We start from the raw sequence: 25,094 nt of genomic DNA, 5'->3' as shown, positions 1-25,094 counted from the left end.
TGTCTCCACTGCGCAAATGAGGGAGCTCAGCTCAGAGAGGCAAGTGATCTGCCCAGGGTCTCTCTCACACCATTTTGGCCTACCTGACAAAACCAGTTCCTAGGATACAATGCAGTCAGGAAGTTGGTACCGAGGCACGATTTCATTCGCACCAAAACGGGAAAGTTCCATGCTTACGGTGTCAGCATCTTACCAGAAAGCAAAACTGCTCTGGTGAGGAGGCGAAGGGCTCCCGCGCCCGCGCGGCAAGCCGGCTTGAGGCTGGCGGAAAAAGCCGAGCGCGTTCGGAAGCGCTCGCCACGCCTTCCGCAGGGAGCGTCAGGGGGCGGGGCTCGCGTGACGGCGCGTTGCGCGCGGGGCCTTGTGGGAGGGGCGGCCGGTGCAGCCGCGGCTGCCATCTTAGCAATTCCTGGCGTTGCGGCCTTGTCGTTGGCGGCGGCCTTCGTGGCGGCCGTCGGCCTCAGGGGGAGGCAGAAAGTCAGCTCGCTGATAGCTCTCCTTCCCCCAGCCTCGACAAGATTGCCAGCCCGCTTCCGGAAGCGGAGGCGAGGACAGCCGGGCACGTGCGGGGCCCGAAGCCAGCGGTTAGTCCCAGCGTCGCCCGGAAGGATGGGCCGGTCTCGGAGCCGGAGCTCGTCCCGCTCCAAACACACCAAGAGCAGCAAACACAACAAGAAGCGGAGCCGGTCCCGGTCGCGGTCTCGGGACAAGGAGCGCGTGCGAAAGCGCTCCAAGTCCCGGGAAAGTAAACGGAACCGGCGGCGGGAGTCGCGGTCCCGCTCGCGCTCCACCAACACGGCCGTGTCCCGGCGCGAGCGGGACCGGGAGCGCGCCTCGTCCCCGCCCGATCGCATCGACATCTTCGGGCGCACGGTGAGCAAGCGCAGCAGCCTGGACGAGAAGCAGAAGCGAGAGGAGGAGGAGAAGAAAGCAGAGTTCGAGCGGCAACGAAAAATGTGAGTGCCCGCGGGGGGAGGGGCCGGGAGCCGGGGAGGCGGCGGGTGCGGGGTGGCGGGGAGGGGGAGCTGATTGGCCCTGGGGCGAGTGAAGGAGGTTAGCGGGGTCGCAGGGACCGGCCCCGAGCGGCTGCAACCCTGGCTTATGGAAAGCCTGGGGCAGGACAGACCCACGAGTTGGCTGGGAAGGGCAGTAGTGGAGATGGAGCTGGAAGGGCTTGGAGCAGGGCAAGCATTTTGGCGCGAGAGGAGGAGGAGCGTCCCGGAAGTAGAGGGTGGAGTTCCGTGTGGGGTTGGAGCAGGCTGGCCCCGGAAAGTGGACGGAGGACGTTGGGGGGCCCCTGCAGAAGAGCGTTCTTGCCTTGCACCCTAAACGCGGGACAGGGATTCTCGGAGGTGAACCGCTTCAGGTGGTTGAAACGTACACGCACCCAATATAAGTCCTTATACTTTAGTGTACTCCTGCTGGTAGAGACGTCGCGGTCGCTTTTCCTGTCTTGGGCCTGCTCTTTTTGTTTTCTGAGGTGTAAAAACAGAATGCGCGCAGCTTAGGTGTGCAGTGAGGTAAATGAATCTTGACGCTTGAGTTCACCTGTGTAACCAATCGAAGCCTGCTCCGTCTTTTCACTCTTTACTAGTTATGGGCTGTAGGTCTCCGTAGCACACTTCGGTGCAAGACTGTAACTCGTTTCCCTTTTTGGTGTATACGTGCTGTTCAGAAGATAGAATATTCGCTTTTACTTTTGCATTGATCATATGCAGAAGAGTCACCTCTCAAGTACCTTTTGGTCTAAGAGTAGGTGCAAATGATTCCAAACGAATGAAATTTTGGTTTTAAAGTGTAGAGTTGTGTTTTGGTTCAAGACCCTGGTACTCTGATGCGCTGGGTATTCCTTCCCAAAGCCACGTTGAAAGGTAGAGAGATTTGCTAACTCTCCCTGTTTAACCAGCCATCTTCCTCAGTTCTTCAGTGCATGTTTAGAAAGTGCTCATAAGGCAGGAGAGTTACTGAATATAGAATTTTCCTGAGACAGATTTATGAGTGCTGAACCGTGTAGGCGTTTTCAGTCTCTGCAGTGTAGTTTGTGTTATGTTCCAGCAAAGCTTGTTTCTGAAAGGAAATCATTAAGAGGTAGGGGACTGGAAAACTAACTATTATTACTGGAGGAAGCAGTACCTGGAGATCTCTTTCACTGCGTTTCTTTAAAACATGCACAACGCTTGCATTTTTCCTTTACTTAGAACTATCGGTGGGAAGTATGAACACCGAGTACGAATAATTGTGTCACAAGAAACCGTGATTATATAGAATCCCGTTTTTTTGGTCTGGAACAAGATCCTTAACTGTGAAGATGTAGCTCTCAAATAACTGTCAACAGATGAACATTTTAAAAAATTAGCTAAGATAATTCTGAGATAGTATTTCCATGTGAAAACAAAGGATACCTCCAAACAGTAATGATTTGCCATTCATTAGAGAGCCGAAACTTACGGGGAAGAGTGAAAGGAAACTTGGTATCCAAGGAATAGATAGAAGCATTTAGCAAGCTACACACGAATAGCAGAGAAGAAATCCAGGGATGAAATGAGAAAATAGAGCAGTTACATTGTCCCAAGTTGATAGAGGAAGCACATGGCCGTTAGCATTTATGAAGGGAGGAGGGGGCAGAGCTAGCAGCCACCTGTTCACTGAATCCCTGCGTGTCGTGCAGTAGGCACTACTTAGTACGCTCTAATGCCTAATAATACAGAGGAGACGATTGAAAGATCTAGGTTTTGCAGTCATGGGAATGGGCAGAAGTAGTTGTTTATTTACAAATCCTGTTGGTTAGTTCATTCACCTGATACTTATGGAGCATCTTAATAAGTGCCAGACACTATGCTAGGAGCTGTTACTCTGAAGATGATTGACCCCTCCAAGGACTCCATCTAGCTTGAAGACAGGTAGGTAGATAATAATACAGTGTGGTAAATTCAGTGATAGTGATGTGACTGTAAAAAGGAAGCATCCTGGATGGGTAAACACCTTAGTGCTCCTCAGGAGTGAGTGGCAGGTAAAAATAGGATTCTGTCAGGCTAAGCATAGGAGGATACTTGTGGACCAAGGGAGGGAGCCCCCTCCACCCCTGCCAGAATAAAGGGAGGGGTGCAGTATGGTCTTAGGTGGAGTAAAGAGGTGAATATTGACTGGCACATGCATTTCTGTAAGTATTCAAGTCATGGAGTGGCTGGAGAGGTAGATAGAGGCAGGGAATCATGAGAAGGGTCTTGCCATATTAAGGAGCTTGGATTTCATCATAGAAACCAGAAGGGTTTTAAGCAGGCAAATGGCGTGGGATTGTAGGTTTGGTTTTCAATGGAGCATGTACTGCTGTGTAGGATAGAAAGTTACAGTAAGTCCACATAGGAGTAGTGAGGGAGCAGTTGTTGGAATGGAAGAGAGGGGCAGATTTAAGAAGCATTTAGGGCAAACAAAATTGGATGTGAAACATAGGGGAAATAAAGCATTGTTTTGGCTCTCATGTTTATATTGTGGCTATTGCATCTCAGCCACCAAATGTTTAAGTGACTGCTGTGGGTCAGTCACTAGTTAAAATGTCAGAAACCTGCACTTGGCACTTCCAATGTAGGCACTCGATTTTGGACATAGTGAGTTCATCCAAGGTTGACACGGGAGACTGAAGCCTGGGGGAAACCTTGAGAGTAGATAGAATGGCCCAGGCAGAGAGTGGAGGGAGAAGAGCAGTTGATTCATGGGACTGAAAGAACCTTAGGGAATGTCTGGATGTACAGTTGGACAAAGGGAGACAAGTGTGTGGTGTAGTAGACAGCAGAGAACGTAACAGAAGAACACGCACTGTCAAGTGTACCTTCTAGAGGTCCAGTGTGAGATGGAGAGAGACAGCAAAATTAAAATCTCTTGGGCTTAACCGATTAGAAAGTCTCCTTAAGGTTGGAAACCAGATGTTTTGCCGTTTACAATTCTGAGGCCTTCAATAAACTACCTGCCTGTGAGCTTGATTTCTTATCTGTAAAATGGAGATACCTGTCTCGCTTATTGTGAAGATTAAAAGTACTTAGGTGATACTTGGCATGTATGTAATGAGACTCAGTAAATAATGTTATTTAATGTAATTTTTTTACATGTAGGCAGATTGAACCTGGTGATTTTAAGAAGTGATCTTACAAGTTACGATCTTGATGCAGTAAAAGGCAGACCTTAAAATTAAAAAAAATTTTTTTTCCTCACTGTTGAAAAGTTCATTCCTGTGGTTGAAAATTCAGTTCAAAAGATTTCCTTCTCCTTATGTCCCAGTCATTCAGTGTTGCTCTCTCTTTCCTCCTCTGCACCCTTATCATTTTTCCTATGTATTATTTTGAGACGCTTTATGCCTGTTGTGATAACTGTTGGAAAAAATGAGTGGCTGAAAATGACTTGCAGCAGATCAGGATAATATTAATGGCATAGTAACTTACTGTAGCCTGTGGTATCTAGGTTCGCATATACTTGATGTTCAATTGCATGGCATATCGAGAGCCTCCTAAATCCGAGTGTCTAAAGTGAACTGGGATCTGTATGAGTGATTCTTAGAAGAATGCTCATTGTGAGAGCAAATTCGCTATATTGGAACTACGTACCTCAGGGAGGTTAGGGCTTTGAGACAAAACATTAGGGCATAAGATCAAGCTGATGTTGGTAAGAATTTTATCAATTTTTTAGGTAATTATTTTGGTAGCTAAATTTTTGTGCATACCTTTGCCTTTAATGTTTGTCGTGGAGAAACAGTGCAGGGTAGTAGCATGCTTAAGATCGTTATCTTTGGAGTTGCCTAGGTTGAGGGTCACCTCTCAGTCACCTGTTTAGCCTCAGGAGCCATCAGAGATGCACATTATGCTGTGGAGTATAAAGCTTTTGGCAGTGTAGTTAGTTGGTGTCTATTCAGTACTGAGTAAATGCTGTTTGCTAATATTATGAAGCAGTTCCTAGAAGGACACTACTAGGGTTGAGTTTGTACATTTTAAAGACTTAAAAATAATATTAACCAATGCTCTGTACAAAGTCACACTCGCATTTAACGATGGGCCCTTGCTGTTTGTTTTAATAGTTGCCATTTTAAAGTTGATTGTGATTAGTGTTATGAGAGCATGGAGAAAATGAGGACCTACTCTTATCTATTGAAAAACTTCAAGGTTTTCATTCAACCCTTTCATCAGCGTCAGATTGTTTGTTTGGTTGCGTTGGGTCTTCGCTGCTGCACGTGGGCTTTCTCTAGTTGCGACGAGCAGGGGCCACTCTTCCTTGTGGCACGCAGGCTTCTCATTGCAGTGGACTCTCCCGTTGCGGAGCACGGGCTCCAGGCATGCGGGCTTCAGTAGTTGTGGCACGTGGGCTCAGTAGTTGTGGCACACGGGCTGAGTTGCTCCGCGGCATGTGGGATCTTCCCGGAACAGGGCTCAAACCTGTGTTCCCTGCATTGGCAGGCGGACTCCCAACCACTGCACCATCAGAGAAGCCCTCACAGATTCTTAGCAAGGGGATGGATTCAGCAGAGGAGCCTGAGGAAAAGATTAGAGAGAGAAAAGAATATCAAGAGAGTGACAACTCCTATGGCAACAGTTTTAAGGAATGGCTAGGCAGTCATTTTAGGTGAAGGATCTTTCCTAAGATACTAATGGCAAAAATGGGTTGTTGGGTTTTTTTTCTTTTCTGAGAAAGTTTCAGGGCTTCTTAGGAAAGTTAGCCCAGTTGCTGCCTTATCATTGATTATGATAATAAGTTTGTCATCAATAAGAATGAACTTTTTAAAATTTTAAGAGCCACCTATCCCTCCCACCCTCCTTCGGCTAACTGGTAGAGGAAGGCTATGTTGTACTAAGTTTCATTCAATTCTGTACCTTATATGTTTGTGCTTTTGTGGGAAAAGACAAGACAAATGAAGAAAAAGACAGGAATACAGAGATTGCTGAGACATGTGGAGAATTTTTACTTATCATGTATGTTAATACTTATATTTAGCTGTAGAACAGAGTCGCAGAAGTATAGGCTGTATTAGTAGGTATTAGTGGGGTTCAGGTTTCTAGCACAGCATCTAGTGCATAGTAGGTTGTTCAATACAGACTTGTATCTCTCAAGTGCTTAATTCTCTTGTTCGTGTGCCCTTGGTTTTCTGGATCCAAGTGTGTGGGGGGAAGGGGATTAAAGCAATATCCGGCTCTTAACTTTTTCAGCACTGGATCCAAAAATTGATTTAAATTTTTTTCTGAGTGCTGAAGTAGCAATTTTAACCTTACTGAAAATAACAGCGACAGTAAAAATTATATCCTTGATCATGCTTGTAGGGGAACAGCTCTGCTCTGGTGCCCTGAGCTGTCTCCTTGTGTAGGGCGCAGCAGCAAGGCTTAATTACAGTCCTGGGGGTGTGCCGTGGTGCCTTCAGGAACAAAGGGGGATGAGCAGCCTTGTAAGAAACTCCACTAGGCCATTTCTCATCCTCTGGGTTTCAGTTGAGCTTGGGAGTTTCCGCTTGCCCTCCCCTTTAGGCTGGAAAACTGCTGAGCTGTACTTAGAACGGACTCCTTAGCAGCAGCCACCTGTTGCCTACATTGCTTGTCACCCTGTACGGCCTGTCACCTGGCCTCTCTGGTTTGGTGTCCATCAGTGGGAGCAGAGACACAGGGAGCTGACAGCATGCTGATCTGGCTCCTGCTGTAAGGAACTGGATTGGTTTGAGCTCTTTTCTCCTTGCTGACCAGATCTGTGGAGGTGTGGTCCCACTGGCCATTGTGCCATATTGCTGTCCTCTAGGGACTGTTTGCCTGACAGAAACCCTGAGCATGTGTCAGGTCTCTTCCACCTTTACCAAATTCCTGAGTTAATTAGGCAGCTTTTCTACTGATAAACAAACCCAAAGCCTTATCCAATTCTTTTCCCTCATCTTTTACTTTGTGTGGAAAGTTTTAACTGGAACTTGGTTTACAGTGTTCTGCTTTAAGAGTTGTACCATTTTTGAAATTTTAAAATGAGGTTTCTTTGTAGACGTCGCTACATTTACTAATTTTATAAGAACCAACTAACAGAAGAAAGCGTGGGGCGGGGTGTGTACGCTTCTGAAACTTCGTGTCATGAAAGCTTTCCAATTCAGCAAAATAGGGTATTAATCCTCATACAGCTGTCATCCAGGTTCAGCAGTTGTTAGCTTGCTTGTTTCATTTCATATTTCTGTCTTTCTCTTTGGATGAAGTAGAGAAAGAATATTTTTATGTTTGGAATGTAGTTTAATTTCCATTGAAATAGCTGCCTGATGGCTTTTAGGTATTCCTGGCCATTCTAGCGTTGGGGTGGATATCTCTTCTCTTTTTACTAAGCTGCTATAGCTAAAGGCTTATTGAAACTACCCTAATACTATATTTCATTCAAAGTTAAAAAAGGAAAAGGAGTATAGATAGAGAGTACATGTTAGGCTTTTGTGGGGGGGGGGTTTCCCCCAGTGAAAATCACCAATAATTTAGTGTTGGGGAGGAGATATTTAAGAAACAAGAATGGTTATTGCAGATATCTAGAACCTAACAGAAATTATGACTTCTTAAGTAGTTGCTATCTCCCTGACAGAAGTATGTAGGGATTATAAATGCAGAAACAGATATGAATCAGAATATTAGATACATTGGTGTCAGTATGGTAACACTGTGAATAAATAACAGGAGTTGAGAATGAAAGCACTTCAGTGGGAATTGAATCACCCCCCAAAGTAGAGTTGGGTTGAAGTGGATTGGGTATTTAAAGGTCACTTAGAAACTGTAAAGCCTTTACTAAACAGATAAATTGAATGACTCGTACATATGTATGAGTCATCAAAAGATGGAAGGGTTACAGATTTTGTTTAATTTTGTGGATTGTGAGAAATATGCAGCATTAATAGATTGACCTCTTAGGATTTAGGTATACTTTCAGAGTCTCTGCATTCATTCCAGCACAAATTATTGTCTCAAGTAATGCCGTTCAAGAGAAATACAGTGTGAGCCACATTAAAAAGGAACTAGTGAAATTAATTTTAATATATTCCCAGTCTGCCTCAAAATACTGTCATTTTAACATGTAATCAAATAAAAATACATGAGATCTTATATATCTTTTCTTCTTACTAATCTTCAATTCAAACCAGACACATCTGCCTAGTGGCTATCATATTGGAGATCATTGGTATAAAATGTGCAACGTTTCCACCATAGTGCCATGATAAATGTCAATATCTTCAGCACAGAATTTCATTTTGAGTGAATAAGTTCATTTATAATACCTAAATGGGGTTAAAATAATTAAACGATATCATGCTTCATTGAACTTTTTAGAGGTGATACTAATATATTTCATCCACTTTCCCATATCTAGAAGAGCTTTGAATTGAAAGTCAGTTAACAAAAGAAAAGGTGCAGTAAAGGGCAAAAGTTTAGAACCTGAATAAGTTTGCCTGTATTTTTGCTAAAAACCACAGTATGTTGCTTTAGCAGTCTGAATCTCTTTGCGTCTGCCTTTATTCTGATCTTGCTTGGGGTGGGGGAGGGGAGAATGAATTTAGCTGGTCTGAACTGCTTGCTACATAATAGTTTCTCCTGACTTGTCTGTAGCTCAACCCTTAGACTGAATGGATTGACAGAGGAGCAAATCATATATTTAATAGCTTGTCTTTTCCTTATGAAGCTGGTAACGAAAGTAGATTTCCTGTTTCAGATTCACTCTACAGTTCCTAAAACTACTGCATTAATAAGCTGTTTGTGTACACTAGTCTTTTTGTATTTACTTTAGAAAGTGACAAAAAAACCATGATTTTATATTTATTTGAATTTCTGTATCACTTAATCTTTTGGTATCCATCATTTCCTTGAATGTTACATGAAAATGAGTTGTAAAATCTTAGAAATATGTAAGCAGACTCAGTGTTTTACAGACTCACAACTAGTTCTATTTCAGTTCTTAGGTTTATTTCTTACATTATCTAAGTCCTTTCCCCACTTTGTTTGCTAGTCGGCAGCAGGAAATAGAAGAAAAACTCATCGAGGAAGAAACGGCACGAAGAGTGGAAGAATTGGTGGCAAAAAGGGTGGAGGAAGAATTGGAGAAACGGAAGGACGAGATTGAGCGAGAAGTGCTCCGAAGGGTCGAGGAGGCCAAGCGCATCATGGAAAAGCAGTTGCTCGAAGAACTCGAGCGACAGAGACAAGCTGAGCTTGCAGCGCAAAAAGCCAGAGAGGTAACGCTCGGTCGTTTGGAAAGTAGAGACAGTCCATGGCAAAACTTTCAGTGTCGGGTGTGCCTCCTGCGCAGTTCAGAAAGAGATGGAATGCAGACCAATTCCTTTCTCATCTAAACTTAACATTGCTGCGAAAGTTAATTTTTTAGCCTATTCACATGTGCTGACTGATATTTAAAAGCTATTTTCATAAAACTATCCAAGGATACTTTTTGATTTAATGGAGCTGGCTTACATATTTGAGAAGTGTTTGAAACTTTTGCCATGGCTGCAGGACTTACATTCTCTTTTTGGGAGGGTGGGGGGAGACAGGGAGTGGTAAAGGGAAAAGGATAAAAATCCACCTGTGGTTACGTGTTCTTCTTTTCTGTTTATCTCTCTTATTGCCTAGACTGTGAGAGGCTTTTTGCCTTCAGTCAGATTAAAAAGAGCAGGGCCTAACATTGAGTGATAGCACCTGCTTTTGATAAGTAGGTTTTCTTGCTCTTCTTTTTTTCCTTCTTTTATCCCTCACCCCCTACCCCAAATCCTGCCTCAACACAACGGACTAATTCTAGCATTCTGATCATAAGGCCCTCCATTTTCCTAATGTGTTTCAAAGATCTTTTTAGGAAAAATGTCCAGATTATTCGTCCACTTTTTTAGTATCTACTAACAACTCCTTTTTTTCTCTAGAGAGTTATGAAGGAACAGGTTGTCCTTGTCTGGAGTCAAGCTAAACACATGATTTGTTTTATCAGCAGCTGGAGCAGAAGTTGAAAATGTCTTTCTGTGAGACAGTAATTTGCTACTGAAGCTTTATGGCTTATTTGCACTGATTACTCCAGGATCCTAAAACTTGTTGAAAGTCACTGGAACGCTCAAGGCAAATTACCTTACAGCACTGAGTGTCCCTCAACATAGTTTGCATAGTGACTGTGAATTCCATTGGTGTGTGCCATAGGAAATCCCGTGGTTATATTTTCTTGAACTTCAATGTTTGACTCAAAATATGTGACTCATTGTCATTTTTAATCTTGGCATTATTGTGGACAAGTTGACATCTTATTGAATCTCTTGTTTCCCAGTAAGCTTAGTTTTTCAAATGCATTTTCCCTTGTGCTGTCTAGATATACATGTCTATATTTGGTGGATATCCCAAACTCTGTGCCATTGAGTATATGAAATTTTTGTTAGTGCCTTTAATAATGAAGATACTTTTGGAGTAATGGTGCTGTCTTGTAGCGAGTTATTAATCATAGGAAGATTTTTTTCTCTTCATTTGCTTTTTGTTTCATATTAACAATTTTTTTTTTACACGGACACAACCCTCTGACAGTCTTTCCAAATATTAAAATCATTTGAATATGTATGCTGTGATCTCAACACTGCCCAAACCATCAAGCAATCTTCATATAGCTTGCATTATAAAATCTCATGAAGTTCTCCAAGAAAAAATAAATTACAGAATTTTATTTCCTGACCATGCACCCCCTGGATTCCTGAATTTCAGTTCAGATTGTAGATGACAAGATAAGCTGCCTTTAGAAATTGTCAACATCTGAATGTTAAGTCCATTCTCCCCATGGAAGAAGCCCTTAGTTCCATGAAGTATGGATTACCATTTGTATTTTTCACTAACAGTAAATGTATTTTTCTTATTAATTGTTTGCCTTAGGAATGATGAATTACATTTTTTGTTCCTTCTTACCATAAACATCTGCATTCCTCAGCTCAGCCTTCCTTGTATGTTGTTTCTTTATAAATGGTTGAGCTGCTGATGCAGGTATTGCCAAGCTAACAGTACAAATCATTTTAAAGAGGAAGCTGGCGCGTATGGCAGCCGAGGAGCACACTCTGCAGGACACTGGACAAGACAGTAAATATTCAACTTTTAATGCTGATTAAAGGAGTATAGGTAAAGAATACGTAGGTATACATAATTGGTGAGACAAATATTCACTTTATTTATATTTTATATATTATTTTTTTAATTTGGTAAATACTATCCAGTTTTGTAGTTGTCCTTGTTGATTTGTGTGATATTAAAGTATTAGTAATAATTGCCAGGAAACTGTCATTAGGGAGGGTTTAGTTGGTTGCTGTTTGGACTGGGAGGGATGATTTAAATTTAGTACTAGAAACAAATTTTAGTGGCTGCACAGTTTATCATTTGTCAGACAGAAGGTAGCTATAAAGCTACCCTGTTTAGTCAGATCGAAATAATTCAGAGGAAGATTAGTGAATATTTTATCAATAAAAAAAATTTATTTTTCTAACATCTTAACATGTCCTCCCCTTTAGGAGGAAGAACGTGCAAAACGTGAGGAGCTAGAGCGAATACTAGAAGAGAATAACCGAAAAATTGCAGAAGCACAAGCCAAACTGGTATGTATGAAGCATTCATGAAAAACATTTTAGAGTTCTCGGGACTATTTTAAGGGATTTGAGGGAACAGTAGGAATAGTTGAGTAGATTTTAGCTACTGTCTTCTAGAGGAATCTGTTTGGGGCAAGCCAGAAATTCTGATTAATCTGGAGAAAGTTCCAAAATTCACAGTGGTTTAAAACAGCTTTCCTAGGGGAAATTGTACTGTCCCCATCCCTAATTTCTTCTTCCTAAAAAGACAAAAACAAAAACTTGAAGGTTAAGTTCTTAATTAAGTCTACTAATACGCAGCATTTCACTTGGCATTAGTTGCTTTGTTACCAATTACTAGACAGAATAAGTAGAGAGTATATATTTGATACTAAGTATACCAGATTAATAAATTTTTTTCATATTTCATGTTTATAATCTAACAAGGAATACAGAGACTTAAAGAATTACAATATGAGATACAGGTGTAAAAGGAGATACAATTTTTACATTTTAATAAAGAAGTCAGTATAAGAATATTGAAGTAAATTTTTTAAATAGAAAAATGAATACATATCACTTCTATTTTTCTTTCCCGTTCTGTATTTTAGTACTTCTATTTGTTTGTTTGTAGCATATGCTAACATTTAAAATAGAATGTAAAAATAGGTACAATTTTTGGTGTAGCAGGGTTTTCCCAATTAAGAGTATGAATACATTTTGAAGCATTCTCAGTATGATGTAAAAGAAAGCTAGAATTAAAGGACTATGGATATAAATAAATCAAAAAATGAAGAAGGATAGTCAGACATTATAAGGGAAAATTTTCTTTTCCTTATGAAGATGGCATATAGGAATTCTACTTCAAAGTAAGAATATAAATCAGAGATAGAGGGAAATTTACTTAGAATGAATGAGGATTAGTGGTATTTACTGCCCAGGAATGAAGACATGACCCTAGAGGGACTCTTGGTTTTAGACAAGTTTTGTCTAGTTAGAAATGTGTTGAGAATAATGCAGCCATAGGAAGACATTTGCTGCTAAGTCATACTCTTGACTGGGGGAGGAAGGCAAGATGGAAGCTCCAGTTAAGCGATTCAGAAAAAACAAATTCTGTGACTGTGTTTATAAAGGCACAGAAAAAGATCTGGGAGGATCTAAGTAATTAACAGTGAATCCCACTGGGGGGTTGGTGAAGGAGGACTGTAAATAATTGTTTTATAGTGAATAAGAATGTGAAAGTTAAAACCACCAGCAGTTGGTTCTAGAGTATGATCTTTTAAAAGATAATCTGCCCCAGATAAGAGCCAAACTAGAAATACCCTAAACAACTTACTGAACATGACACAAGGGATTCTTAATATCACTGTCCTGGTTACTGTGAAAGCCACAAGGAAAGGGGAAGACCTACTTGTGCTTTACCAATGAAAAGACCTTAAAATCTGCTTAGGTGGAAGAAGCACCATGAATATGAGGTGGGTGAGAAGTCATAATAAGATGTATCAATACATTGCTGATTAATACATATGTGATAACGCTTTTTTCTTTTAGTGATTCCACATAAGGAGAAAATCTCAGTGCAAGTGCGAGAGAAAGTAAGAGGGGAAGTGTGCATCTTAATTTTAGTTTTGAAGGTTGAGCTTTGAAAGGTAGATATAGTCTTGTTTGTAAGGCCATGGGTATTTGCAGGAGAGATGAACAGTATAGTTGGTGCTAGAAACATTGAAGCAAAATTACCCAGTACGTGGGATAGAATTCCTCTTAGAACGTGGTGTAAGAGACTGTATAGGGAGTTCAGTTTGCAGATGTCCTGAAAGGCCAGATTGTGACTTCTAGAGCAAAGGTTCTAAGCTTGGTATACCCTGCCAAGGTCTTGATCCCTTCTGACCCTGGGGTAGCTGTCTGAATGCCTGGGGACAGCTTGGCCTCCTTACGTTCCTCTAATAGCCTTCTTTGTTTACCCAAATGAACCATAAAAATAGGAGATTAGCAAAGCATATTCTAAAGCAGTGCTTTTCAAGTGGTGGTAAAGTTGCCCAGGTTTTGTTTTTGTCTTTTAATCCCAGTTTGTCTCAGACCTCTACTTTTGCAAAATACAGTTAAGATGAATTATTAGAAAAATGAGGTCAAATTGCTATAGAAGTTTCTAAAATGCTTATTCTTGGCTTCTGCATATCTTACTGTGGGTCAGTTACAGTTTGCACTGTCGTTGGTCCATGGGCCATCCTTAGAGTAGCACTGCTCTAGAACCCTTGAGTTTGACTTCGTATTATTAGACTGCAGTGACGCTGCTCTGACTGCATGTTATCAATAAAACTTCAGTGAAAGGGTATCTTAGGGAAGAAGCAGCTTGAATTTGAGGAAAATTGGTAAAAATCTGGACATAACTAATTTGCTTCTTGTTTTCAGTAATGTTGGAAGCATAAAAAATTATTGTTCCTGTTGGAGAGAATTAATTTTTATTTGGTTCTGTTGGTGGCCATGTCCTTGCAGGGAAAGTAGAGTACCCTTTGTGTAGGAAGAGACAAGAAAATGTTACTGTATAAACATGCAAGGCACACTATTGCAGTTTCTCTCATTTTTATCGTCCTTTCCCTTTCCTCTCAATTTTGAGCACAGTTCTTTAATCTTTATACACGTTTCTTAGTATTTACGCTAGGAAATACTACATAGAATGTATTGAAAGTCTTGTTAAAATAATAGACATATGAATAAAAAGCAATTTGGAGATAAAAGTAGTCAGGATGTTAAGTTCTCTTAAAGGCATTAGTGTATTAATTGTGGAGACAAGGACAACTCCAAGAAAAGTCAGCTAATGATATGGAACTATTTGGTACGTGGTATGAGTTACATGAGGTAACTGACATAATTGCCCTGGGAACCTTCCTGGAAGAGATACCACTGCTCTGGACCTTGATGGACAGTTAGAAATTGAATTTAGGGTGAGGACAAGAGGGTGAGGAAATGAAGTAGGGCAAAGACCTTTAGGGAAGTACAATTAGAAAAAAAGCAAGAATGTGTGGGATCTCTTGGGATAAGCAGTAGTAGTTGTAGTAAACCCACTTTATGTGTAGTCAGAAGTTCAGGTTTTGAAAGCAGATTAGACAGGTTGGAAAAGAGTGTACCCTGGGGGAGATTTCTTGTCTATAACCATGAAAGAATAACACAGTGATCTCTTGTAAATCAATAAAGGAGACCAACTTCCTGAAAGGGGTGGGGGGGACTACTTCGAGAGGTAAAAGAGGTAACTTCACACGAGTAAAATGAAAAGTAGCTGTAGTAAATTCCTGAAAATAAATCCCAGCCTTAATGGGAAAACAAAGAAATGCCCCCTCTCTTTTCCTTTTTCTCTAATACTATATACCAAATTTGAAAAGACATTTTTTTCCCCGTTAGTAGCAAGTGTTGGCAAGAATATGGTATAAAGAGACCCTTTATATAGTGCACTATTCTGGGAGTTTAAATGGATGTGACCGTTTTAGAAAATAACAATAAATCAGTATATACCAGGAACCTTAAATTTTAATTCTGCGCCTAAAAACTTACCTAATGGAAACTGAATCCAGTACAAATCAATTCACACACAAAAATGTTTTCCCCTTATTTGAATAGTGAAAATTGCCCAGGTTTTTAGATAAATTATAACACATACATACAGGGGATTTTTCTGTAGTCAAAAAGCATCTGATAATACAGGGGAAGTATGATTTTCCTAATTTGAAATGTATATTTGTACATTTAATAGAAAAATATGCCAAAGTACTGAGAATAGTTATCTCTAATTGGTAAGCCTATAAGTAATTTTATACTTTTCTCCAGTTTCTACTTTTTTTTTTTACAAGTAATGTGTATCACCATTATGATCAGGTAAGAATAACTAGTAAAGAAAGTAAATTTAAGCCACACTTAGACTAAGTTTTAAGTAAGCCCTCGTGACAAAACTTCAAAGATTGCTCCCAGTAATGTCTGTAGTAAGGAACCAGATTAGCTAAGCCATACGGACTCTCATATATGATACATGTTAAGTGGTCTAGACCAAGAGTAGTTTTTGCTCATTTTAGTTCCAAGTTGTTTATCAAGTTACTTGATTTTATCTGTCCATAAGGAGGCAAGAAAATATTAACGAACATACGTATTTGATTTATAAAATCAAACAAAAACTAATCCAAAAGTGGATTAGCTTGACTTGGCTTTTTGGCAGATTGGTTCCTAGTTCTTGGGTTAGTATTGGCATTGCACAGCTATCATCAAACATTTGAAAGGCTGTTGTTAGTACGATGGAGAATTTTAAGTTTCTTTAAAATGTTAAAAGTAGTACTTAAAATTTTTCAAAGTCCTCTTCTTCACACAGTTTTTAGTGATGCGTCTGGGATAAGCCCAGATACTATTCTGAAATGTGTATGAATCTTATTTATTCAGAACAGGAAACAGACTAAGTGAAGGTGGTAGGTGTTGCCATGGAATGAAATGTTCTAGGAGGTTATGTCAGTAGGAAAAACGACCCCTCAAACTGTCTCCTGAAATTCTGGGTCTATAGTATATTTCCTCTCTTTAATATTGAAATAATTTTCCTCTTTTCCCTTGCCAGTTAGGGAGATTTAGCGTGCTCATTGTGCTATGTAACACGTGGTATCTCACCAGTTTGAGAGATGAAAAGATAGTGCCATGTTTACAAGCTGACTATATATGAAATGTATTCCACATACTTAAGTTTCAAGTAAACCAGATCTCACTTTGCAATTAAGAGAGAGCTCTGAAAAGAGTTCTTAGGGAGATGTAAGAAAGAATTTTTTAATGTTCGTGTAGTAGACAGAAAAATGTCTCCTGCCCCCCAAAAAAGATATCCATGTTCTAATCCCTAGAACCTGCGAGTGTTACCTTATATGACAGTTAAAGAGTCTACACAGATGTGAATAAGTTAAGGATCTTGAGGTGGGGAGTTTATCCTGGATTATTACTGTGCCCTAAATGCCTTTACATATATCCTTATAAGAGGGAGATGGAAGGAGATTCTACCACAAAACACAGACAGGAGAAGCCAAAGACAGAAGAGAGAGAGATTTGAAGATACTGGCCTTGAAGACTGTAGTGATGTGGTCAGAAGGCAAGGAATCCTCTTAGCAGCCACCAGGAATTGGAAGAAGCAAGGAACAGACTCCCTTTAGATCCTTGAGAGGGAGCACACCCTGCTGACACCTTGATTTGGGCCCAGTAATCCTGATGTCGGACTTCCGGCTCTCAGACTAATCATGTGCTGTTTTGAGCCTACCTAGTTTTGTGATAACTTGTTACCTAAAAATGTGCAAGTGTTTTTGGTATTGGACAGTGGGTAGAGGCTGGAAGAATTTTGAGGTACATGATAGAAAATGCCTAGACTGTTAGTAGGAATATGGGCTTTAAGTGCACTTCTGGGGACTTCTCTGGTGGTCCAGTGGTTAAGAATCCGCCTTGCAATGCAGGGGACGCGTGTTTGATCCCTGGTCGGGTAACTAACTAAGATCCACATGTCGCAGGGCAGCTAAGCCCACTCGCAGCAACTAGAGAGCCTGCGTGCCGCAACTACAGAGCCCTTGCAGTCTGGAGCCCATGTGCCACAACTAGAGAGGAGCCCGGGTGCTGCTACTAAGACCCAACACAGCCAAAAATAAAGAAAGAAATCCCTTTTTTAAAAAGGCACTTCTGGTTAGGGTTAGAAAGAAAATGAAAGCATGTTATGCAAACTGGAGGGAAGGAATTCCTTGTTATATAGTGGAAGAAAACCCAACTGAACTGTGACCTACAGTTGTGTGAAAGGGAGAACTTATCTAAGCGATGAAGCTCATGTACAGCTGAAGATATTTCTAAGTAAAGTGCAATCTGGTTTCTTCTGAATATTTATGTAAAATGCAAGAGGAGAGTAATTGAGGAAAGAATCAAGAAGTAAAATAAATGAGAACTTGATGTTTGGGGAAATATTTAGCCTATTTAGATTGCAAAAGATGCTAAAATTAGATTCACTATTAGAAAAACTTGTTCTGGAAAGAAGGCTAAGGGTATGATTGGACATCCTTTTGCTAATGCTGAAGAGTTTATGCCTGTGACTCATAGGTTACCTCAGCCATTTTAGCAAAAGCCAGGATTAGATGAGATTATCCAGAAAAGACCTGTGGAAGAGCCTGTTGTCTAGTGGCCTGATATACATGGGAGACTTACAGTGTTTTTGAGATGTTATATCAGCAGAAACACTGCCAACATGGACTGAAAGGGAGAGAAGACCTAATGATGAAAGGCTTTCAGACTTCACTAACATAGGAAAAGGTGATATGAAGTCAGAACAGAGATATATGAAGGTACTGGCCGAAGGAATGTGGCCCTGGAATATCAGCACCTTGATTTTGTTGCAGTGATACTGATTTTGGACTTCTTGCCTTCAGAATAAACTTCTGCTGTTTTAAGCTATCCAGTTTGTGGTAATTTGTTACAGTGGCTACAGGAAACTAACATAGTTGGAAAGAGAATGGGGCATTTATGCTAGAGTGAGTGTATTATGTAAGTTGAAACAGCACAGTACTTAGGATGGCTTATAATGACATATTTATACATTTTAAGAGATAGGAAAATATGGTATGCCATCAAATGTAAATGTCAATTAAATATTTTAATTTGAAAGAGTGGGCAAATTAGGTAAGGATTTTAAATCACTGAGAGGCTTGTTCCCAGTTGATAAGGCAGAAGGTTGATTTAATGATGTTCATGTATTCTTGGCAACGATTTTTTAAAAACTTTCTGGACATTAATGTATTGCCGTCGTGTGGGGTGGTGTGAAGGATGGAGACTAGAAACGAGAAAGCCACTGAGGTCAGTGAAAAAGATGGGCACTTGATCAGGTGGGAGTAGAAACAGTAACGAGAATAGTTGAACTTGGTGAGTGATAAGGGTGTACAGAGGGAGGGAGAAGAGGAAAAAGGAAGGAAAGTAAAAGTCTATTGTGGGAACCAGGGAAGACCTGATGTAATCGTGCTAAGAGCCAAGGATCACCAGGCATTGAAGGAGAGCTTTCACAAAAAGGAATGAATACTGAATAAGACAAACAAAAGAACTGAGTAAAAGAACAGAGAATTTAGGCTACAGAATATTAAAAGAACCACATCTAGAAGAGTGCAGTTTTTTTGTTATGTTTATAGGACATGAATGGTAAAATCCTGAAGGTATCAGATTTCTCTTTTGGCAGTAACACAGAGCACTCTCTCCAGAGGTCTGGAAGGCAGTGAGTTTTGTACCCAATGTTTCTTTTCAAACCAAGCTCAACTATCAGTCAGTTCCTTCTTGAAGCAATTATTTGTACTTTAAGTAAAAGGGAGCTAGAAGGAGTGTGGTGGTATGATTTCTCTTTAGATGAGTAGCTAATGATATCCCGTAATGATAGTTAGTGTATATCCTAAGGAGGTAACTCTCAGAATAACTAAATTGCCATGGCCCCTGGAGGAAAAGAGGGAATTGCTTTTTTCAGTCCTTCTTTGTTATTTTCTTTTTTAAACCTTGTACATGAATAACATCATAATAGTTTGCTAAGGGTCAAAACTAATTACATTAAATTTCTTTTTATAATTTTTTTTTACTCATTGTTTATCTAAAAGGGGACATACATTATAGTTTTTATGGAGGGGAGGGTGCATTAAAGAAACAAAATTGCAGAATGGCAGAGTGAAACAGGAGGTATGTTTTGGGAGGTTAAAATGCAGAAATTCACATTTCCCAGTAGGGGCATGATTCCTAATTGTAAGATTTTTTTAGTTCTTCCCATCATCCCAGTAATCACTCCTGATAAATATTTCTATCTTTAGATTTTTGCAGTAGGACCTCTAGGTAAAGTGGGAGGGGAAGACAAAAGATACTGGGAAGGGGGTTACGTAGACCCTTCTACTATAATGGTATGTTTTGCTCTTGTGTATTTCATCTCAGCAGTCATTCTTTTTGCATGGGGTGCAGGGTTGAAAGCCTTTTTGAGACCAAACAGGGTCCTGGCTGTAGTGGCTGGGAAGGACTTCCCCACTGTAATGGCTCTAGTATGGTGGATGTGTTACCTTTCTCTTTGGCCTCCCTGATGTCCACCACGTTAATCTTGTAGGAGAATTTAGTGTTGTTCACATGTATCAATACGAATGTGCATACCCTCCCCCCACTTGGAATAATGTTTTCTTTTGCATACATTTGAAGCGAGGGGAGAGGAACAGTGTATATGTGCCAGCAGATGGGACCATCAGGAACAAAGCAGCCTTTCAGTCAGTTAACTGCAGAGGGAGGTGGGAGGCAAGGCTTTAGAAGAATACCTAGCAAGTAAGGTGTAGAGTCATATCACACTTACAGATGGATAGGCAGTTTTTCATCACTTGAAAGCCACTGTATTAAAATGAGAGACAGGTTTGGTTTTTCTCAACTAGCCTGTTTTTTCTTTTCTTTTTTTTTTGCGGTACGCGGGCCTCTCACTGCTGCGGCCTCCCCCGCCGCAGAGCACAGGCTCAGCGGCCACAGCTCACGGGCCCAGCCGCTCTGCGGCACGCGGGATCCTCCCGGACCAGGGCACGAACCCGCGTCCCCTGCATGGCAGGCGGACTCCCAACCACTGCGCCACCAGGGAAGCCCATAGCCTGCTTTTTTTTAATATATAAAATTTACTTTTATTGTCAAGATTTATCAGTTTATCAAGATATTCATTAACTTCCAGTTGAAAAAGTAACTTTCAGTTCAACATAGTTTTCTTATTTTATTTTTTATTTATTTATTTATTTTTGGCTGCATTGGATCTTTGTTGCTGCGCGTGGGCTTTCTCTAGTTGCGGCGAGCGGGGGCTACTCTTTGTTGCGGTCCATGGGCTTTTCATTGCTGTGGCTTCTCTTGTTGCGGAGCACGGGCCCTAGGCGTGCGGGCTTCGGTAGTTGTGGCGCACGGGCTTAGTTGCTCCGCGGCATGTAGGATCTTCCCGGACCAGGGCTCAAACCCATGTCCCCTTCATTGGCAGGTGGATTCTTAACCATTGCACCACCATGGAAGCCCCAGTTTTCTTACTTTAGAGCTAAAATAATTGTTTTCCTTCTCTGGTCACTGTGCTTAGGCCCTCAAATATTTTTTGTTTGGTTTAAAAGATAATTTCCAGCATTTTAAAGTATTGCACTTTACAGTGTGTTCTCTCATAATTATCTTATTTCATCTCATAATTACCCTGTCATAATTTCATGGTTATTGTCATTGCTGTTAGAGCCATTCTTTATATATATAGTAAGGGTCAAAAAAATAAGATTTTCCCAGGATTATTGAAGTACTGAAACTTAAAGACCAACTATGCATGTCATAAAATTCTTCTTTGTTTTACAAAAACCTTATGAGTGTTAGTTTTACAAATAGGGAGTCCTCCCCTGATGTATTAGAATTGTTGAAAACTTATTACAGGCCACATTTTAGGATACATGTTTTTTTTACATAAAGTAAATACACTTGTATCTGTATCATTCTTTTTATTTGAAAATGTCTTTTTGTTATTTCTGCAGTTTTATTGAGATATAATTGACATAACAGCACTGTATAGCATAAAGATTTAACATATGATTACCATGATAAGTTTAGTGAAAATCCATCATCTTTTTTTTTTTTTTCTTTGCCAAGGTGTAATTGAATATGCTTAGTTTAAAGCTGTAATAGAACAAAATACAAATATTTATACATAAAGACGGGAAGGACCTGCTTGGTTTCATTTTTTAAAACCATTCCATTGTCAGGTACTTGTAATAGGCATTATGTGCTTAAGCACTAGGGATAACACTGTTAGCTATCACTCCTGGTTAATTACAGCTCTCCCTCTGTACACACACACACACACACACACACACACACACACACGCTTTTGTCTCCTGTATTTGTAGACTTCAGTGAAACTGAACCTTTTCTTTCTCTTCACTCAAATCTAAAGATAATTTCAGTGCAGTAGAAATAGTATTTTCTGTCTGTGAAGGAAATTACTTTTTAAATCTTGTTTAATTTTTTGATTAGGTAATATCATCACATGATTCAAGATTTAACAGCCACACAGTATTTTTTAAAATATATTTTCCATAATATATTTAATAGTCCATATTGATGAATATTGGGGTTTTTCCAGTCTTTTACAAACCACGTTGCAATAAACTTGTTCAATTTTGCATGTATGCAAGTATGTTTATAGTATAAAATCTAGAAAATTAAATTGCTGGATATAAAAGTACTGCGAAATGTAGTTTGGGGTGGATAGTGCCAAAGTAGTTTTCATAAATTTCTCAAATGGGTTGAAGTTGTGATGTTCAAACCGGTTAGTCCCCAAGCTTCTTTCTAATCTGCTTTCCTAGGGGCTGAGTTAGAACCTTACGGAAAAGCGAGTCTGTGGTGTTTATCCTGGAAAGAGTTTCCAAAGCACAAGCGTGCCCCCTAAGAGTCTTTATTAAGTCTTGATTCAGTTGCATGTGCCATGCTCTGACCCCAATGTGGGATGGTTTATTAAAACTGGATGAATTTGCATATGAATTTACTAATGGTGATCAGAAGCAGATGATTATTTCTCTTGTAATTATCATTGAAAGTCTAAACAAGAGAATGGTGATTTGCAATGGACTTTGATACACAGGTAGGATTGTCGTAGGAAAGAATGGCATGAGCTGAGCTGGTGGAGGGCAGATAGAAAGGATATGGAAAGTCACAAATAGTATGCTAATCTAGGAAGTTAGGCCATGTCTGTGCACAGTGGAAATCATTGGAAGGCTGAGGGCAGGAGAGCACAGTGCTCAGGAAAGGTGAAGCCAGCAGCATTGTGTAGGGTGGATTGAAGGGCAGAGACTGGAAACAAGACCATTTTAGGTCTGCGAGAGATCTGGGGCCCTGAACTGGCACGGTGGCAGAGGGAAGGGACAGAGCTCTAGGGGAGAGAATATAAAGGAAGAGAGGGATATAAGGGGGGAATTGACAAACCTGAGGGCTGTTTGGTTGTGTCGAGGGAAGAGGGAGGAGGGGAAGGAAATAAGCCATACTAGATGCGTGGCAGGAGGGAGGCCAGAAAGGGCTGGTTCATTTTAGGGTTAGGCTTGAAGAATTTAAATCTTGAACATGTGGAGTTTTGAAGGTATTGAAGAGGTTTCCCAGTTGGATGTTCCTCAGCCAGCTGGAAATGTAGCTTAGGAGAAAGGTATGGGAGAGGTACGTCAGCTCTCTGTTGGGTTTCCACCTATGAGAATATAAAGATACCGAAGTTTGTGAAAATCCACTTGCCCATCTTGCCTGCCCACCTAATTCCCACTCCTTCAGTTTTGGGTCTTCCTCACCTCTGACCGTACTTGGTAACAGTGGATTTGGCCCACTGTCTTCCACCTTTTAGGGTCATGATCCTTCTCCTTACTTGCTCCCCACCCCACCGGCCTCCATCTTAAAGTAAAACAAACCTCTTTCTGGTGTGACTTATGTATTTAAAAGTTGGTTTGTTTTTTTTTACCTACAAGATAAAATTTAAACGTTTTATTAAGCTGAATACTAGAACTTGTTACCTTTTCCATCTTCTGCCATAAAGCCTATAATTCAGTCACATTGACTTTTAGTATTCCTGAAAAGAAAAACCTATCCATGGAGGACCTTAGCCTTTTGAACCTTAGTGTTTCATTTATGGGAGGAGAGAAAATTTTTAAAAGACAAGTTCAAGTGAACAGAAGAATGAGTAAAGGGAAAGGCCACTAAACTTATTGTTAGTTTTTGACCATCTAAAAAACAATTTCAGTAGAATAATGGAGATGTAAGCAGTGAATTTTTAAAATTTGACTTTGAATGGAAATAAGGCATTCGAAGGATGCAGTGTGTATTTTAAGATCAGGGTCAGATGGGGGGGAAAAAGGACAACTCAGTGATGATAGCTGAGATTTAAGAGTTAGAGCAGGTTTCCTAAACCTTGGCATTGTTCATCTTTGGAGTTAGATAATTCTTTGTTGTTGGGGAGGGGGGCTGTCCTGTGCCTTGTAGGATGTCTGGTGGCCTGTTCTCTGCCCACTGGGTGCAAGGAGGGCCACCCACACACACGGCACACACACGGCACACGGCACACACACACCACACACATGAGACACACACGCCACACACGTGCACATGCCACACACACGAGACACATGACACACACGACACACTACATGCACTCACACACGACACATATGCACACACAACACGGCACACACATCGACACGAGACATGTGGCACACATAACGCACGCACACGACACACGTGACACACACATGACACACAGCATGTGCGTGCACACGGCACACATGCACACACGGCATGCGCGCGCGCGCACACACACACACACACACACACACATTGTGACAACCAACCACACACTTCCTAATGTCCCCTGGGAGAGGAATAAAACTACAGCTGGTTGAGAATCACAGGAGTGGACATGAAATCTTTGGGGAGAGGGAGCAACTTGACGGAGCTCGTGAGAATGACCTGATTTTCTTGGTGCAGGGGGGAGTCTTCTGTAGAGAGCACAGGAAGGAAGTCGGTTGCTTGAGACTGAAGGAGTTGTGAAGGAGTCAGAGGCATTGCAGGAATTTGATTGATATCTATTTGAAATTAGATGGCGTTTTATAGTTAGCCAGGTCAAAAGGTCTCATTTTTCTCTCCAGAAAAAAACTTACTATTTCATGGTTGTATATTGACAATATAATGTAGTTCTGTTGGGGATTTTTGTCTATAATTTTTGTATGCCTTTCTAATTATAAATTTAGTTATAGTAATTGGTAATAACATACTCTGAAAAATTCATGCCTTGATTCGTATTTGACAGTTTGTTTATCTGGTGCATCGAGGGTGTAGATAAAATAAAAATAGGTAATAGGACAAAAATGTATACTGATCTCGACATGATTTGTAGAAACTTCTTTTCATTTTCAAAATGTTCAAGTGCTTTCCTACAATTTGTTCATATATTTTTCATTAAAAAAATCAGAAAATGTTGGAATAATTAATAAGGAGTTCTTTTCTAATTCCTAGGTATGTTTTCCTGATACTTTCTATGCGATCTTAGGCAAGATTTTTTAAACATACACTTTTGTGTGCCCCTGTTGATGAATTTGTCACCCAATTTCTGGAATATTACTAATAGAAGACATGAAATTCTAGTTTTTTACTTTTACCTTTCAGGCTGAAGAACAGTTGAGAATTGTTGAAGAACAAAGAAAGATTCATGAGGAAAGGATGAAACTAGAACAAGAGCGACAGCGTCAACAAAAAGAAGAACAAAAAATTATCCTGGGCAAGGGGAAGTCCAGGCCAAAACTGTCCTTCTCATTAAAAACCCAGGATTAAATTGCAAACTCTGAACTTTTTACAAAGAAAAATGGAAAAACTTTGTATGGTAGCTTCATGTTGAAGTGGTTTTTTTTTTGTTTGTTTTGTTTTTTTTTAATTTGGAAAATCTGGAAAGTTAGCTTGTTCTAATAGGGGCTATGCTCTGCAATTCCTTTTTTTCCCCTCCACTCCTTTAATGTCCATTAAGTCAAATCCTTAT

General features: G+C 40.4%; 1 protein-coding gene across 1 annotated transcript; it reads left to right on the top strand.

The window, feature by feature from the left end:
- Positions 1-471: 471 nt before the first annotated feature.
- Positions 472-25,094, top strand: ARGLU1 (arginine and glutamate rich 1). Its single transcript, XM_079902640.1, has 4 exons — positions 472-956; positions 8,980-9,205; positions 11,489-11,572; positions 24,728-25,094. Exons 1-4 carry the CDS (start codon positions 610-612, stop codon positions 24,890-24,892), a joined length of 822 nt encoding a protein of 273 aa, XP_079758766.1. The 5' UTR covers positions 472-609; the 3' UTR covers positions 24,893-25,094.

The sequence above is a fragment of the Stenella coeruleoalba genome (assembly GCF_951394435.1).
Source record: "Stenella coeruleoalba genome assembly, chromosome: 18".
Classification (NCBI taxonomy): domain Eukaryota; kingdom Metazoa; phylum Chordata; class Mammalia; order Artiodactyla; family Delphinidae; genus Stenella; species Stenella coeruleoalba.
Note: the sequence above shows the minus strand (reverse complement) of the source record. Positions and strands in the feature narration are given on the sequence as shown.